This window comes from Musa acuminata, chromosome BXJ1-8 (genome assembly GCF_036884655.1).
Source record: "Musa acuminata AAA Group cultivar baxijiao chromosome BXJ1-8, Cavendish_Baxijiao_AAA, whole genome shotgun sequence".
NCBI lineage: Eukaryota > Viridiplantae > Streptophyta > Magnoliopsida > Zingiberales > Musaceae > Musa > Musa acuminata.
Genome location: NC_088334.1, coordinates 7036518 through 7054931, shown reverse-complemented (window position 1 = coordinate 7054931; position 18414 = coordinate 7036518). Strand labels below are relative to the sequence as shown.

General features: G+C 40.4%; 3 protein-coding genes across 3 annotated transcripts; 1 reads left to right on the top strand and 2 right to left on the bottom strand.

The window, feature by feature from the left end:
• The first annotated feature begins 2102 nt into the window (after positions 1-2102).
• On the top strand, positions 2103-2598 carry LOC135589001 (two-component response regulator ORR4-like). The gene is made up of 3 exons (XM_065081325.1): positions 2103-2232; positions 2314-2405; positions 2491-2598. Exons 1-3 carry the CDS (start codon positions 2103-2105, stop codon positions 2596-2598), a joined length of 330 nt encoding a protein of 109 aa, XP_064937397.1.
• Positions 2599-4071: 1473 nt separating this feature from the next.
• LOC135586652 (uncharacterized) lies at positions 4072-9745 on the bottom strand. The gene is made up of 8 exons (XM_065078572.1): positions 9381-9745; positions 8996-9280; positions 8117-8170; positions 7815-8024; positions 6476-6621; positions 6289-6386; positions 4642-4766; positions 4072-4566 (listed from the first exon to the last, which is right to left on the bottom strand). Exons 1-8 carry the CDS (start codon positions 9582-9584, stop codon positions 4405-4407), a joined length of 1284 nt encoding a protein of 427 aa, XP_064934644.1. The 5' UTR covers positions 9585-9745; the 3' UTR covers positions 4072-4404.
• Positions 9746-10704: 959 nt separating this feature from the next.
• On the bottom strand, positions 10705-11935 carry LOC103994274 (AT-hook motif nuclear-localized protein 28-like). The gene has a single exon (XM_009414602.3). It carries the CDS (start codon positions 11899-11901, stop codon positions 11110-11112), a length of 792 nt encoding a protein of 263 aa, XP_009412877.2. The 5' UTR covers positions 11902-11935; the 3' UTR covers positions 10705-11109.
• Positions 11936-18414: the final 6479 nt, after the last annotated feature.

Here is an 18414-nt window from a genome sequence, read left to right as displayed (position 1 = left end):
TTTGATCAAGAGTTATCAAATATTAAGTATGAGAAATAATTATGAGTAAAATAAAGAATAATAAGTAAGTAAGCAATCATGAACAAAAATCATTAAAAAAAAGATAAAATCAATCTATAGTGATTCAATATTTTCAATTAATACTTTAGATTTTTTTATCATCGAGGTTATCGATTTTTACTAATGATCTTTCTTTTAACGAATGAATATCAATTATCCTCATTGTAACTTTCTCATTTTTCAAGCTCAGAGAATCTTTCATAAAAGACCTTTTACTTACGCGGCACGACACTCATTGTACCTCGGAGGTAATAGTACTATTATTAATTATTTTTAGGTCATTTGTTTGGTCTTTTAATGGGCTCATTTGACCCAACTTCAAATTTAATATTTTTTATAAACTTGAGTTATATTTCAATATAACACTGGTTTAAATTAACTTAAAATGATTTCTTAGCTCATCAACTACTTATGTAATATATTTTCGAAGCCTTCTAAATCTTTCAAGACTTCATTCGAACATTCATCACATCATTTTATCCTTTGATATATTATCCAATTCTCGATTTTATCATGACTTTTGATCTTTTGGTATGATATTTAATCCTTCCAGATTAATGTTCAAATCTCAAAGTTTGTTCCCTAACACATCAATAAATCTTCCGACTCGATACTAATTTTGGACACACTAATATTTCATAATGGCTGACTCCTTGACTCGTCATTTGGCCCCTTGGTGGTTTGATAATCAAAATATTTTTTTACATTATTTATCTTAACATATTAATTCAATGAATTCGTTAATTAATTTTATTATTAAATTTTAGGATTAAAGAACAAGAAGACATCAACGACGACGAGTCTTCATGAACTTCCTCGTGTCAAGTCCTTGCTTGAAAGAGGACTCAAGCCCAATGATAACATCGCCATCGAGAAGACAACATCGTCGTGTAAAATGAGAAATTGGAGGAGATATTGGTGTCGAGAAAGGAAGGTCGATGAGATGTCACTGCATATATATATGTATATATATTTAGATTAGGATTTAGATTTTAATGAACCTTCTGGATCTCACCATTAACTCATGGACGGGACCACCCAACACCAATGTTGATCCATTAATTGTTTACTTAGTAGAACAACTAGGCGCAAGGAATGTAGACCATCCAAGGAATAATTAATGTGCTTACACTTCTCCCTATCACCACAAAACCCATTTCTTTTGCCAACCACTGCATATATATATATATATATATATATATATATATTGTATGCTTCTGGTCTCCCATCTGACCCGCTCCTCATCAACACTAAATCATTAACATATACGCAAGAAGATACAGATGGTGGTGATTACGATTTAGTCGTCTATTTTATGTGATTACCCTCGACTCCATCCATCAGAGGAGAGAGAAAGCAACAGAGACAGTGAGAAAGCGATAAGGGAAGTAAGTACAGGGACGGAGATGAGAGGGAGAGGCAAATCTAAAGGCAATCGGATGAGACTGTTTGAGGACGGGGGAGACACATAGCGAAGAAAAGGTGGGGCCAATGCTGATCTCAGCGAATCCCCATGCAAGGATTTGGTGGGCCACCTCCGATCCTTGCCCGCCGCCCGCTACGCATCCAGATCTATTAGCCCTTTTCGTGCTCCTACACTTGGATCACGCTCACCCACGTCGGACCAACCGGGACGAAAGTGGATTGAGCGCGCTGGTGTTTCGGCTTAACCTGGTCCGGAGGGACATTTCCGGAGGTGGCTCATAAATAAGGCAACTTGCCATGAACGTCCGTAGTGGCTTTGCTTGATATCCAATTCATGGCTTGGGGAGATCCGAATGATATCTGTTCGATCTTGGTTTGAAGAAGATGAGATTTGGGTGTGTTGGAAGGTGGATTATATTTGATTGCCTCGGTGGATGTTGGAATAGAGAAGAGAAGAGAACCACCTTAGCCAAACCAGCGGCCAACCCAAAACCCCTTCCTCACCCTTTCTTCTTCTTCTTCTTCTACTTACCTATCATTGGGTACGTTTCCTGTCCATCATTTGCCAAAAAGTTGGTGCTGCCGTTGTTGTCTCTGAAAGAAAGGAAGAGAGTGTTATGGGTGTTGATCCTGAGGCACAGTTTCATGTGCTGGCCGTGGACGACATGACAGTCTCATCGACAGAAAGCTCATTGAGAGGCTTCTCAGGACATCTTCCTACCGAGGGAGGCACTCTCACTGCTAATGGTTTCAAGCATAGGGAAAAGGGGAATAATCACTCACTAGTTTAAATCTTTTTTCCTTTAAAGAAATGTTTTGGTGCTTCAGTTACCACAATGGATTCAGGGAGCAAAGCCTTGGAAGTGTTGGGGTTGATGGAGGACCAGGATATCTCATCACCTGCCTCCACATATAAAAATGTAACTTGAATGAACCCTTTTGATTTTGTAGCTGGTGATGAAGAATCCTGTTTCTGATTGGTTGTTGTGGTAATTTTGCTTGTAGCAAATTGAGGTGAATTTGGTGATAACAGATTGTTGTATGCCTGGGATGACAGGGTATGATCTGCTCAAGAAGATCAAGGTAGATTTGATGGTTGCTCTCTCCTCTTAGAGATGAAACCACTAATTTTTGCAGCTAATTGGAGAAAAAGAAAAAGTCCAAGAAAGAGATCCATCTCACAAATCTATATGATAGGGACTTGATCTCTGATGATATATTTGATTCCATGGACAAATTTGATATGGTAGGAACTACAAAACTAGAGAGGTGGTTTTTCTTCAATGTACTCTCTGGGTTCAAAGAAATTAATAGCAAGCAGCTAGTCAGATCTTTCGCAATCCTTACTACATTTCTTGCCCGTAGCCGAGGCAACAACTAATAAAAGGGGAAAAAGATTCAAAGTAGCAACTGGTGCCCATGACATGTTTGTCTTCCAAACTGGTACGTCATCTTTTTCTCTGGTCATACCTCGGGAGGAATCAGGACAAAGGCTTTCTATGCCAACAGAGTCAAACATCCAAAACCTTTTCCTTATAAGATTTGTTCAATGTTTAGAAGTTGGATGGGGGACTTTCACCTGAGAAGAGAAGACTAAGATTCTCCGGTAATAGCTTGGCATTAGTGTCATATGAAGAGATCTAATTGCTTTCCAGAGAGTGATCAATCCTCCAGAATCCTAGCCTTCTCTTTCTTTTCCCCTCACCATCTGCCATCCTTTAAGATTTGATTGGGTTTTCTTGGCTCAAGCCATGAAATCCATGCACATACACCTTAATCCATCTCAATTTTGTTTGAGCCGAGAGAATACAGAGAAGAAAAAAAAAGAAGGGAGAGTGAAGTCATGGATGAATAGACTGGATTTCTGATACTCTGTTTACTTCTTATATTTCTCGCTGAAACGTCTATTCAAAGGAAAGAAATCCACCTGCATCTCTCAACTCAAATGTTCTCGCCCTTGTAATGTGTTCAATGAAATCCCTGTTTCAGGATTTTGCCAATGCACAAACTACGTTTGCTTCAAGATTTTTTGTCTTTAAGTAACACACTGCTATGTTTGTTTCGGGGTGAAGTTCAGCATTTTCTGCTAATTGAGGGCCCACGCCAGGGTAGCTGACACTTGAAAGAAAGAAGATAAAACGGATTCCATGACCTTTCAGGGAGCCACTAACATTTGTTTGTGGTGAGAAGGGAACACTTTTATCAGAGGTTTAAGAAGCAACAAAGCACTCGATCCGAATAATGATGAAAGACAGTAATAAGAGCTTCTCTTGAAGTGATGAAGATATGCAATATCTCATGACTGTCACCAAAGTTAACAAGTACGACATAGTTGCTTAATTCAGTTATTATTTCACAAAAGAGGAACTGATGACCTCAAATTGATGCACCTAACTTTATTTTTACAAGTGAAAAAAGAAAGGCATTACTAATCATGTAAGCTTTCAAGCCTCTACAGTCTTGTGCAGTAAATGTGTAGTCATCAGAACAAGATTGATCTAATTATTGAAGTTTAACATGAATTTTAAACATAATTGAAGTTTGGTTAGAGATCCACTGTTTTTCTCGTATTCCATGACCAAGAGCTTGGAACCAGGACACTATAAGCTATCCATTGAAATCAAATTCAAATTGTAACACAGAGGACTCCATCACTTTTGAGTTTTCCCAACTAATTGACAATTCTATGGGAGAGGAATTACCTATACAAATGGCTACTGCCGCCCACAATTATTTACATTACGTATCACTTATTTTTGCAATTTAAAATCTGCTTTCATCTATACGCTCACCCTCTTACTATACAAACCACTGTATCTACTTAGTATACATACATCTATTAGTACCCAAACACAATTGACAATGGTAATTTGTTGGTGTGATGCACAACCAATGTGAACAGGTGTCAGAAAAAAATATCTACCATGGTTCGCTGTTCTTACCCCAGTATCTTGTACTGACTCCGGAGTTGCTCCAACCTTCCTCCCCCAGAATGAGTTTTACCCGTGTCATCAGATTTACAGTAAGATCTTCCTCCAACTTGTTTGATTGATTAGATTGGGACACCCGGGTGTAAGAATCCTGGAATCAAACGAAACCTTGGTTTTAATAAATAAATCTTCCATAGTAGCAGATAACATATAGTATATGCTTTACCTTTGAGGTTTCATATGATTTCAAGAAGAGTAAGCATTCTTCATAGAATCCACAGTGATATAAAAGAACTGCATAATCTCTTAGCTCCTCGGGACTAGCATCTAGAAGTATAAGTCTCTCACAAGCTGCGGAACAGCACAATCAATAAACTACAGTGAGATTGAAATCAAATAGGAAAAGTTGAGTCAGCCTTGTGTAACAGCATGAGAAAAATTCGGAGACTCATGATAATCTTCACAATCCAATAGTACAACAAATTCCCAGGAACATTTGGGAATTAATGATTTTTTTATGAACCGCTAGTGTTTTTTGTTTGTATGAAACACTAAGTGTTAATTGGTGGGGAACCAGAATGATTGTTGCATAGGCTCCAACCAATAGGCAATCTTGTAGACATTTAAAACATGATATTCTGAAAGGGAAAATGACAAGCATAGGTACAGAAAACAATACTAAATGGCATGAATAAGCTGAAATAACCAAGAAGCACAAACCCCACAATCAAGGATTTCATAGCAATTTTACTCCCCAGTGGAGCTTTAGGGTGATCAGCAGGATCTTTTTATTCCTAGAAAGTGACAAAGGACTCCAGATGGATTTGCCATCCAGTCATGCTAGATGCTCCAATCCTACCAACATGTCTAGTAATTTGTCTTTTGTGGCTGGCAGTATAAATGTCATTGATCTTCCCAAGACCCCACATTGGGGGAGCATCGTGGACTAGATACACCCATTTGTTCTCTAAAATGTATCAGGTTAATTTTATCTCTCTATTCCTTTTCCTTCTTTGACTTCACTCTATACATGATATGCTCAGACTATGGGGTGGATGCCTGGCAATGCACAACACATCAGTGAGTAGCAGCAGACAGCATGGTTCAGACCCAGACTGGTAAAATTGGTCAGTGTATACTGTTTGCAGCCATATTACCTTCCTTGCAAAGGACAATCATTATTATCAGATATTTTGACTTCAGCTATGCAGAATAATTCTATTGCTTACTATTGCTAAATTTTCAGTTATTGGTGTGGGTTGAGAAATTGCAAGTTTGATCTAGAAAAAAAAGCTAAGCCCCCATGGTCAGGCTAAAATGGCATTGAGATCCATCACTTTTGATTGGAAGTGGACTCTTGCTTATATACATATTCTTTAAATATTCAAAGAATAGTTGAAGATAGTACATTCTTAACTTCTTAATTGTACAGTTTTCTACATGACATGCATATGAGAGCCAAAGAAATTACACCAGAAAGGTTAATAGTTACACAATAAAGAGAAAATAATTAATCTGATTTTCCATGGAAAACAGTATAGATACAATATTTTCATTGGTTATTCTCTGGTTGTACATTTAATTATTTCAAGATTCATTTCTAGGATATCAATGAACTCCAGTTTCTCAATTTTCAACATGACAAATATGATATAGTCAAGGCAACTAAAGCCGAAAGGATAGAAATGACAAAATAAAGAAAGAAGGTAATTAACTTAGCATTGTTTGGATATTAGTAGAGTAACAATTTTGATAATACTACAAAGTAAGACAGCATTTTACTAACTTAAATTCACTTAAATAAGGTCCATGTAATAAAGGAGGGAGGACACTTCAGCAGACTTGGAAGTATAGAAGGGCAGCTATACGGTACCAGCTAATGCACGCCGCATATCACCAAAACGAACAATCGTCCAAACTCCACGCTCTATTCTATGATGAGCAGCCTTAGCAGAAGCTATCTCTAAACCACTGTTATGGTAAAAGAACAAAATGGGTGAAAATTTAATTATGAGAGAATTTTACTACATTTAATCTTCTTGGCAAAATAATATGCAGACCTCACATTGCTATGTGACTTGGAGTATCTTTCTTTTACTGTCGCAGGACCATAACTGAGATTTGCAGCTTGTGCCGCTCTTAAAAATAAACTAGTAGAATGATCATACTGGAATGGCCAGAAAGCATCCTTCAGATTCCTTAGTGTCTGCAAAAGTGACTATTTCAATGCATACAGAACAAAGTAATACCAAGTTTTTTCAGTCACTGTCCGGGACAGTAAATATTGGCATGACCAATTACAAGATACAAAAGGCAATGTTTCACTTCATAAATGCATAGAAGTAATTTATACTGAGTTCATGTTTTAAGCATGACGTATTCCAAAATGTTGGGAAGAACTGGCTTTTAGAAAAACAGAGTCTGAGTTACATGGCCTTGTGAAGCCGAGATTTAGACTTAATACCAAGGTTACCTTAATGTCATTGGGAAATTGAGATTTGATGTCAACTATTGTAGTCATATCCAGATTGCAAATATCTCTAACAAAGCTATCATTTCAATGTCAGAATTGGACCAGAATGGTTGGACCTATTTATTTTTCTGGTCTGAGAACAATGAAATGGCCAGTATTTGATGTGGGCTAAGCTATGTCTAAGAGTGAAAATTTGATATAACGCATTTGTTCTCGGCTTTTTAATCTCAAAGCAATGAAGCTAGAGAAGATGCAATGTGAGAACTTGGAGATAATTTGATTTGGAGATTCTAAGTGATTCACTTTGGTTAGTTAATGTTTATAATGGTTTATTATGTAGGACTTCAACCAATTTAGTTAATGTTTAACTAGTCAATCTGATTGACTCCTAAAGCTAGACAACTCCAACTTGCTTTTTCATTCTCGATTTGATTCAAAGTCATCAAGAACTCCCAACAGCCCAAAAGAAGGATAATTTAAAGAAGGGAAGGTTGATTAATTTAAAGCAAGCAAGCAAGCCAACCTTTCAAATGACACACACACATATAGATACTTATACATACACACGTGCACACACACACACACACACACACACATACAAACAAACAAACAAACAAACAAACAAACAAACAAATCCAATCAGATTCATTGATTTGGTAGAAATTAGAAAAACAATGACATGTGGATCATATTTAATACAAGCAAGCTTAGGGTAAAACTTACAAATGATTCATAAAAAATTACTAGAAACTTTCAAGTGATATGAACTTTGACAATAAAATCTCTACTATTTTTAGTTTCCAGTACGTTGAGATCTAGCTGAGGTAAAGTATGTATCTATATATGAACTCATGAAATTTTCATCTATGTTTAGGAATTTATATTATAAGCACATATATTATAGATAAACGATATCATGAACTAACCTTCACCAATAGTGATTTTGAAGTAACAATATGGGGTTGATCTGACAATTGGCTTTTCTGTTTATGATATCCTCGAGGAAGACTGCCAAGATCATGGGGGAAAAAGATCTCTACATCGAAATCCAGAAAACCATACACCTTTAGCATTTTTAGCATTTCTGAGTATATGAGTGATAGTATCACTGCTGATCCTGATCGACAAGTCAAAGCCTGCTCAATATAAAAACGTGTGAACAAGATAGCCTAGAAAAGAAGAATTCTAAGTTAATCAGGAAAGAAAAAAAGAAGGGAACAGAGGATACCGAGTGAAGATATAACGATCGGGCATCTGACATTGCATCTGTTCTACGAAATCCCTGGCAACATATATGGTGGTAAATAAGTTTACTACAAGAAGCAATAACAGAAGGAAAATGACATAAATGGAAGAGTCAAAATTCTTTTAAAAAACATTCAAAAATAACTATTGCCAGAACCAAAAAAGATTAACAACTAGAACTAAGAACATCAAAGGTGAGACCATTCTATAATGCCAAGTTCATCAGATTCGATAATAGCATATCAGCACAGTCCACATGGTCTGCATCATGATAGGTTATAATTGAGCATTAGGATCCCTTAAAAAGCAGGCTAAACAAATGAATAAAAATCAATTTTATGATGAGCTATATATGAAGACTGCTGAACTGTTAATAATGTCCCCTAACAGTACCATCTGAACTACATACATCAAGCTTAAAACTTATATTCACATTGTCCAACATATGATTTTGATGTGGTGAAACTATTGAGTTCCCTCTAATTCACCTTACATAAACCTAAATTTCATAGATTCCTGAAAGATTTTAACAATCAGAGGTCAGAGGTCGCTGATGAACATGGATATCATTGGCAAGTAGATAATATAAAATGCCAATAATTTATTTCATAGTACATGTGTACTTTTCTCATACTACAGAAGAATTGCTTGGAAACTGGATTCAAAATTCAAAATAAGAATCTATTGCACATTTACCAGCATTTTGTATCACAGGGCTTGTTTGTTGAATCAGTTGATTACGCCAACTAATGGGATGGAAATGTGAAGCACAAACAGGGCAAATTAAGCATTCGCAGAGAAATCAGAGCATGAAATTAGAAGTTCTATTATGTTATTGGCATCGCATACCATAAGTAACTACCTTGTGTACATAGAAATATCTTTCCAGGTTCCCAAGGAACACCTCGGGAGGGGAATTCAAGGGTGGCATGTACAGGGAGCAGAACCCCATAGATAGATCATCCAACCTTTCGACGAACGCATCCACCGGCAGCGGCACGGACGAATGGGAGATAAGCGAATCATCCTCCGCCGCGATCTGCAGTGCGGCTTTAGCAAGATCGGCGCCGATCCTGACGACGATGCTCGTCTCCCCGCTGATCCCGGACAGGCCCTGTATCTGCTGGCAGAACCCTTCTCTCGCAGCCTGATCCAACAACCACACCCCCGTTTCTTGATCGACGATCAAACGAAACCAAACACATGGCAAGAAATCGAAAAGAAGTAGAGAGACATAGATCACGAACTCGCGCGAGCTTGGTGTCGATGCCGGCTTGGTTGAGGGAGTCGTGGAGGAGAAGGCGGGGGAGGCCGTCGGCGGTGCTGGTGTCGGTGGCCGCCGTTTGGTGAGACTGTGTTCGAAGGTTGGGACGAAGAGACGCTTTCCTGTGGAAAGTGCAAGGACGAGGGAGAATGACGATGGAGGGCGTAGCCCGTGCGACGCAGCTCATGGCTGGAGGCGGAGCTACGCGAGGAGGAGGAGGAGGAAGGGGAGAGCGCGAGGCAAATGAGATGGAAGGTCGATCTCGGCCGACTTTTTGTATCTTATCTTTCCCAAGACGCTGACGAGCCTTACCATTCCGAAGGGTCGTCCTGAAATGTCTCGGTTTGCATCCAATAACGCTATTGGAATTAGAAGAACCAGTCAAACCCATATGAAACATATAATATAAAAATATCTCACAATTATTCAATCAAGCTAAATAATTGTTCAGCTATTGTATCCAACAACAGTCGAAATGTGAGTCAATTCAACACCCTCAAGCCAGCTAATTTAATGACAAAAGAGCTCATCTTCAAGTCCTTGTATTTGGTCCTGTGTAACATTCTACCAATTCAATCTTCTAGTGATAACCCCTTCAAAACTCGTGGTCCTGCTTCTCGGTTTGGCGATAAGATCTGCTCGGCCAAATGCTGCTATCTATTCGGTGTTTTGATGGTGAGATATCACTCTGTGGTCCTTCTCGACTTGAGTCAGTTCATGTATCACATAAACCGGCTCTAATTGGCTTATCATTTGCATGGTGAAGAGTACATCCTGCTTTTGATAACATCCCAGCCATTGATTTTGCACTCGTCGGTTGGCAGTATTCGGTGCCTTGTCCTCCTTCCTTTCCCCTCGTGTGAAAATTCTACGTAGACGGATGGCTGGGCACTCATCTTGAGGTCCTAGATGATCAAGAGGTGTACGATATTTAAAGCACAATTTTGTCACTTCAGAAAGATCTTTTCTTTATGCAACTTTTACGGTTACTCTGAGAACTTTACGTGAATCAGGATTTTTAGCTGTGAATGATTGAAGACGAAGCGCATTGGGAGCCCTATGGGAGAACATGATTATTTGTGTCTGACGAGGCCATAAAAGAAGGCGAAATTTCCTGCATCACATCCTCCTTTACAATCATCTCCATCTTCCTTCGTCGAAAGTGCGAGCATTCCCTACACCTCTTTCTTGTGCACAGGAGCTCATGAATCCCTGCCACAACGACTGCCTTCTTTGACCGAGAATAAAGAAATGCAGAGAAAGGAACATGCATGGACAAAAATGGATAAGGTAGCAAGCCATTGCTTAATAGAACTGCTCTCATCCTCTCCCCAACTTCACAGCCTTTCCTCGTGCTTGCCGAGTGTGAGACCTGCACCCATGCGTGCATATGTCCCGGGCGTCACGGAGGAACAACAAAGTCACATCTGGATCATGCTTGACGACATTACTTCTGTTGGAAGCTTCTCACTGTGGAGATAAAAAAAAACAGAAGAAATGAAGAAGAAAGAAATCTTCAAGGAATTGATCGACTGACGCTTGTCAATCTTTGTTCCGGCAAAGCATTGGAAGTCGGAGTTTGGCTGTTCGCAACAAAAATAAAGATAAAATGACTTCGTAGCTTCTCACTCACGAAGCAAAAGTGGCATCTCAGAGAACTCATGACGTTTCCCTCCTTTTCCTTCTCTACCTTGTAGAGACTGCAGGGTGGTTTAGCAATGACGGGGAGGACGAGACGACGACGACGGCTGGGCCCATAGAACCACATCTGTGTGGGTGAGCTGACGAGGCAACGGACTAGGCTCACCGAAAGCAGCCGTTGAGTCCGCCTCCGGCTTCACGTCCTCCTCCCTGAACGACTCCCCGTCCTCCTCCGCCAACGGTAGCCGGTGGAACTCGGGCTTTGGGAACGTCGCCGCCACCAGCAACACTGGCCCCACTGCCGTCATCGGCCCCGCCACCGTTCCCCCTATGACTTGCCCATGCGGCCCCGCCAGGGAGACGGTCAGGGGAGACAGCTGGGCGGGCCATACGACCACCTCTGGGGCGGGCGGCTCGGAAGGAAGCAAGGTGCCAGAGAGCGAGAGGATGTCGAAGCGTCCTGGCACTGAGATGGTGGACGGGCCACCGGCGGATGGGTGGCGGAGTGTGACGTCGGCGACGGCGCCTCTGCCGTCAAGAACAGAGACGCCAACGCCGCGGCGGCGGGCGAACTCGGAGATGCCGGAGACGACGTCGGAGCCGCCGGCGAGCTCCAGAACCAACGGGTGCATTGCGGACTCGCTCCTCCTGGTGATGACCACCGGCGGCTTCGGTTTGTTCTTGGAGCCGAGGGGCCTCCCCCTGGGCTTTCGCGCCGTCGATCCACCACCTGAAGAGGGCTCGCCGGTGGCGGTCGAGGAGGATCCTCCCGCACCGACTCGGGACCTCGCGCCGGCGCTTCCTCCGTCGCCATCGTTGCCTTCGGAAGCGGCGCCGTCACGGGGCTGGGGGAGGGCGATCATAGCGGTGCCAGGCGAACGCACGAAGTCGGACCGGCCAAACTGAACCGACAGGGCAGAGACATCCCGCCGCCTTCTTTTAAAGAGTGCTCAGAAGGCGGCCATCCCGTCGAGTTACGTTGGTCCTCCAGTTCGAGGTACGTTAAACCGCATCGCTTTCCATCCACCGTTCATTTGATCATATCACGAATATCGATGTAATCCATAGCTACAGCTTAACCGGAGGAGACAGGGAAGGAGGAGGTGCATCTATCCTAGAGGCAGTATTCTCTGCTCGTTACGTCGCCATCGGCGTGTTATGTCAGGTGGTCAGGTGATCCTCCTCGGTCGGTGCAAATTGACGATTAGTGAGCAGGCGTGCTCGAAGTGAATTCTTTCGGCGATGCAATAGTGTTTGATTGCCTTCCCACCACCGACGGCTTCGATGTTGCATTCATATTTTATGCACAGGAAAAATCCGATCAAATTAAAATTTAAAACATATATTTTAAATAAAAAATATTTAATGTAAAGTTAAGAGCACTAAGTAAATAATAATATAACAAAAAAAAAAGAGTTCGAGATTGAAGATGCATTTTTTGAATAACATTACTAACTTAAGAGTTCTGTAGTTAAAATAATCAGATTGAAACGTTTACCATTACTATATTAAATATCTACTAAAGATTCTCTTATAATAAAAGTTTGAGCTTCCATAAGTAAATCTCATCACTTCCGTTGATATATATATATATATATATATATATATATAATCGATCATTTAGTCGCATGTTGATTAAGGAGTATGGGAACAAAGGATTCATAAGTTTGTCAGGTTTTTTTTATTTTTATTTTTTGGAACTCACATGCTCCGAAATAATAAAATCGTATTACGCACCATCAATCGATATATATAAAAAAAAATAAAATTTTATTATTAAAATAAAATTAAAATGATATATATAATTCAAGTCGTTAAAGAAACCCAATGGTACATGTAGGTCTCAATGCTACTTACTATATATCCTTTTCTTTCCCTTAATTTTTTTACTTGTACTTTTCTTTCTTTCTTGCTTGCTTATTATCTATTATTAAGTTTATATAATTATTAAAAATAAATGTCAATGATAGCTGAATCAATCCGATTTGATTTAGATTTAGATACGTAAGAAACTTTAGAGGTTGATTATGATGTTGAACGCTTGATATAATATCAATATTTAGGAAAAATATTATTTGATGGGGTTTTCACATGATCCATCCAACACTCAATTTAATAATAGAATGGAGTATGATGAAATTTTATCATGTCCTCTTTAGTTGAATATAAGATAACTAGGATCACAAATAACACAAAGTAATCAACTTTTATTAGACATAAAAGGTTTTCGAAAATAAGCTGAATGATCAAACACAATAAAAGTTCTGAATGCTCGTGCTGATTGGACTATCACATGAGTCGCCAATAAATATTTTCTCTGTCAATAGTATAATTTACTTAGATAATTATTTTTTAATCCAAATAACACTAGTTCGCCCCCTTTTTTTGACATTAAAATAGAGAAATCAAGATCAAACATCTCAAAAAGCATCGAAAGTTTGGTTAATCTATTGATGCTTCAAAAGACTTAATAGGCCTCTCGATCAATATATAGAAGTATCTGTGACTGTTTGATGGTCATTCCCTACCGACTTGGAGCACATAAAAATGTGTCAAACCGATCATGCAGTGACATCTGATAACTTGAGATGAAAATTTTAGACGACGACTATGATAGGTTGATCCTATCAAAATTTGCCGGGTTTGATTGAGGAACAAAAATACGATCATTCCGAACATAACTCATAGCGTTCCATCCACTCGATTCTTAGAAAAATAGCATGTAAAATGGAATATTTTTATTGATATCCCAATTTTTGATTTTTAATATTTAGACGACTTGATAAGGTATGTTTTTTGTTTAAGAAACGTCACAACCGATGCCACACCGCGTTACAACCGGGTCAGTAAGGGGAGCACCCCTACACGCTAAGTCAGGATCCGTACTGAAGCATTGTTTGGCATGTCCCGTCCCGGAAGCTCGAGGCGGTGCCTCCGGGACGGTGTCGTCTGATGCTATCTTGTGCGCCTCAAAACAACGATCGCACAGTACCATCTCATCCCCCGAGGATCAACTGCCACGTCGAATCTGCGTGCGACCAACCCTCGTGCAATAATATAAAAGCCCCTGGCCGGCATCTGGCCAGAGGGAGGGAGGACACAAAAGAGAAGAGAAAAAACAACTACTGACTTGCTCATCGGAGGAGCCAAAGTCGGGAATCCCCCGACGAAGGCTATTTTTGTAGGCAAGCGACCACCCCCGAGCCAAAAGTGTCTCGACCTGGGAATCGTCATCCAGTAAACGAGGGCGAGCTGCCAACTAGCCCGAGAATGGAGAGACACTGCTCAACATCGACGCCCCGATCGAGAAACACTGATCACCACCCCGTTGCGATGGCCCAGCCTACTTCAGCATCCAACTCAACCAGTAGAAGACTCCTGACATCGACCAGTAGACTGAGCCATGCTGACTCACCAACCACGACATATTTGTTCACCAACACGACCTATACTCATATCTAACTTATTATCAATTCTTATTGATTTAAGTATCCATGGGTTTTTATTGATTTTGTAAGATATTCGAATTCACGATCAAAGAGGTGAGATGAGAAGAAACATGTAGCTCCATCATTCTCAAGAGGCCTTTGGTTTTCAAACACTATACTAAATAAAAAAAATTAGATTAACATCCTATGAGAGAATTATCATTTGAACAAAATCAATCTCACCCGTTCTCTTAGTCATTCTTTGAGAAGCTTAGAGATAATAATAAGCATGAAGAGAAAAAATTTTCGTCCACCACTCATCAATATTCCTTGCATTTTTTGTTTAATGCTCTTCTTCTCTTTCATTCATAATCTTCATTTGTCATACTCATTGCATATTATTAGAAGAAAATATCATTGACAACCTATATGTATAGGGTTATTTTGATGGGGATATAAACAGGAATAACCTTTGCATAGGAACAAATACTAGAAGACCAAAATACACAGCGGAATAAAATGGAAACACAATCAAACAGAATACCAAGATATACGTGAAAAATCCCTTCAATGTGAAGGGTAAAAACCATGGGGCAAACTAGAGATAATCCACTATGAGAATAATGAATATACAAATCTCAATCTCTTGCCCAAAACCCTAGCAACAACCATAAGAGAATAATTGGGATACAAGGATCACGTCACTGCCCACAATATCTAAAACCTCCCCAAGTAATCACAGCAAGAGTCTACTGTAGATTTGATCTAACCTGAGATGAGAACACTGCTAAATGATTGTGAACAGTCTGTCTGCGTTGTCCTTGTCTTCTTCCCTTTCTTTCTCTTCCTTTTCTGCCTTGTTCTCCTTCTTCTCTTTGGAATCTCGTCGCTCTAAAGATCTGCCTCGTTGCTGCCTTTTTATAGTCTTAATCTGCCTCTAAAATGTAGCCACCACACCCCCCTAATCTTAATTAGGGTTAGGTTAAGAGGGGGTGTGGGCTGTGGGCTGATAAAGCCCACATGGGATGAATATGGGCCATCAGCCCAACAACCTCCCCCTTCAGCCCATAAGGGAGGCTGTCCCATGACTCCTCAATATAAAGCCATACCGACCAGTTGTCGGCATATCTCCTGTCTTTCTTTTGGTAAGGTCTTCGTCAACATGTTTGCTGCGTTGTCATCTGTATGAATTTTCTGAAGCTGCAACTGCTTCTCTTCAAATACATTTCGAATCCAGTGGTATCTGACATCTATATGCTTTGACTTGGAATGAAACATTGGGTTCTTACACAAATGGATGGCACTCTGGCTGTCACAATGCACCACATAATTTTCCTGTTTCAGCCCCAATTCTTGTAAGAATTCTTTCATCCATAACATTTCTTTGCATACCTCTGTAGCAGCAATATATTCCGCTTCTGTGGTGGAGAGAGCAATACACCTTTGTAACCTGGATTGCCATGACACAGCTCCCCCTGCAAAAGTAAGTACAAAACTTGAAGTAGACTTCCTCGTATCTATATCTCTTGCCATATCTGCATCTGTGTAACCTGTTAACATAGGTGGTCCACCTCCAAATCTTAAACAAACCTTAGAGCTCCCTCTGAGATATCTAAAAATCCACTTCACTGCTGCCCAGTGCTCTTTGCCTGGATTTGCAAGAAATCTGCTAGTAACACCCACTGCATATGCGATGTCCGGCCTCGTACATACTATTGCATACATTAAACTTCCAACTGCTGAAGCATAAGGAACCTTTTGCATTTTCTCCTTCTCCTCATCACTTGACGGACTCTGTTCTAAGCACAACTTGAAGTGACCTGCAAGAGGAGAACCAACTGGCTTAGCATTGCTCATACTGAATCTTTCCAATACCTTCTCGATGTATTTCTCCTGTGACAACCAAATCTTCTTGTTTTTCCTGTCACGAGAAATCTGCATGCCTAGTATTTGCTTTGCTGGCCCCATGTCCTTCATTGCAAAAGACTCACTCAGTTCCTTCTTCAACCTATCAATTTTAGACATATCTTTCCCAAGAATAAGCATGTCATCAACATAAAGTAAGAGAATAATAAAATCCTCACCAAACCATTTGATGTACACACAATGATCTAAAGCCGTTCTTTTGTATCCATTTTCTGTCATAAATGAATCAAACTTTCTGTACCACTGTCTTAGAGCTTGCTTTAGCCCATACAAGCTCTTCTTCAACTTGCAGACAAAATTATCTTTACCTTTGACTTTGAAGCCTTCTGGTTGCTCCATATAAATTTCCTCCTCCAAATCACCATGAAGGAAAGCTGTCTTCACATCTAACTGTTCAACCTCCAAGTCCTGGCTAGCAGCAATACCAAGAGCAACACGAATAGAAGACATTTTAACAACAGGAGAAAATATCTCTTCAAAGTCAATACCTTTCTTTTGACCAAAGCCTTTCACAACCAATCTAGCTTTGTACTTTGGTTGAGAACAATATTCTTGAGTCTTCAACCTAAAAACCCACTTGTTCTTCAAGGCCTTCATTCCATTTGGTAGCAGCACCAAATCATAAGTGTGGTTCTTCTGAAGAGCATCCATCTCTTCCTGCATAGCAACTAACCACTTCTCTTTCTGCATAGCAACTAACCCACTCTCACCTGTTGGGAAATCATAGGGGGGGCGACATCATATGCGCAGCGGAAGAACAAGAAAACAAAATCCCCGATTCCCAAAAAGATGTTCATCGTCGTGCGAAGATTGGTGCGCAAAATCCGCAAAAACACAAAACTGCGTATAGAGATTGTGTTACCTAGGGAGATCGTATATCCCTGTTTCCTTGCAGATCCTTAGGAGAGGGTGAAGGAGGTCAAGCGTCCTCCTCTCTAGCGGTGATCCACACAGCAGGGTTGCGACGACGCTCCTCAAAACTCCAGGCCTACTCTGAGGTGGAGAGGGAGAGGAGAATAGGAAGGGCAAGCAAAGACTCTAGCCTATGAGGCTGTGAATCCCTCCTATTTATAGAGATCCCGTGTCAAAACCCTAATGGGTCCTTTCCCTAGTGGGTATTGGATCTGCATCCAATAAGACAAGGGCTCCGTCGAATATCTCATATCCGAACCTCTACTCATCGCAATGCCTACCATATGTGTGTGACCCTCTAGGCCCAATATCGAGCTGGCCGTGAGTCATACCTGTCAGAACTCCTTCTAACTAAGTGAATTATTATCTGCTAGTCATAAGTGCCCAGCAAGCCAATCACGTGAGTGATGGCACGTGTGACTTGATATAGAATCTTTTTGCTTATTATATTTTGGCATATATCACTTTATAACTATTGCATAAATGCATATATATTGTGATGTCCTTGGATTTGTGCAATGGGAATCGGATCGTGATGAGATCACGATAATGAGATCGATTCACCTTTAAACACATATCCTAAATAATCCCGGTCATAGGTTACTCGAGAGGGACATCGTGATAACCGGATAGACTGGTGTGCTGTATACCCGTCCATATGATGGATGCAGCTGGTCTCATAGCTGCTCGTGTAGGGACACTAGGGATACAGTACAGGTGCTCATTGGAGAATGAGTTCACTGATTGATCCGCTTACGGAATGCTGGATGGTTGATGATGCCTTATTGTCAGACAACAATTCCGTAGTCCTAGTGGTGTATCTGGTTCTTAGACTTGAGACACCAAGGATGTCCTGTATGAGTGCTCCACTCTTTGATACCAGACTTATAGGTTTGGCTGTTCCCAGATCTAGTACAGCTGGTCATTGGGAGTGGTAGTCGACCTTACGAGGGCTATTGAGTGTCGATAGAGGATCATCCACTCTCGGTATCATGAGAGGAATATCCCATGTGTTCTTGCTCAGACAAATCCCTAGCCAGGGTCATTCGGGTTGAGAGAGAAAGAGTTCTCCGGGAGAATCCGATTAGAGCAAGACTCGAGTAGAAACCG

Excerpts from the sequence above, each read along its gene's own strand:
- LOC135589001 (XM_065081325.1), top strand. The coding sequence starts at position 2,103 with ATGGGTGTTGATCCTGAGGCACAGTTTCATGTGCTGGCCGTGGACGAC. Across the intron at positions 2,233-2,313 it reads AGGCACTCTCACTGCTAATG|TTACCACAATGGATTCAGGG; the intron begins GTTTCAAGCATA and ends TTGGTGCTTCAG. Across the intron at positions 2,406-2,490 it reads CTGCCTCCACATATAAAAAT|CAAATTGAGGTGAATTTGGT; the intron begins GTAACTTGAATG and ends TTTTGCTTGTAG.
- LOC135586652 (XM_065078572.1), bottom strand. The coding sequence starts at position 9,584 with ATGAGCTGCGTCGCACGGGCTACGCCCTCCATCGTCATTCTCCCTCGT. Across the intron at positions 8,025-8,116 it reads GATCGTTATATCTTCACTCG|GCTTTGACTTGTCGATCAGG; the intron begins GTATCCTCTGTT and ends TATATTGAGCAG. Across the intron at positions 6,622-7,814 it reads CAAAATCACTATTGGTGAAG|ACACTAAGGAATCTGAAGGA; the intron begins GTTAGTTCATGA and ends TCACTTTTGCAG.
- LOC103994274 (XM_009414602.3), bottom strand. The coding sequence starts at position 11,901 with ATGATCGCCCTCCCCCAGCCCCGTGACGGCGCCGCTTCCGAAGGCAAC.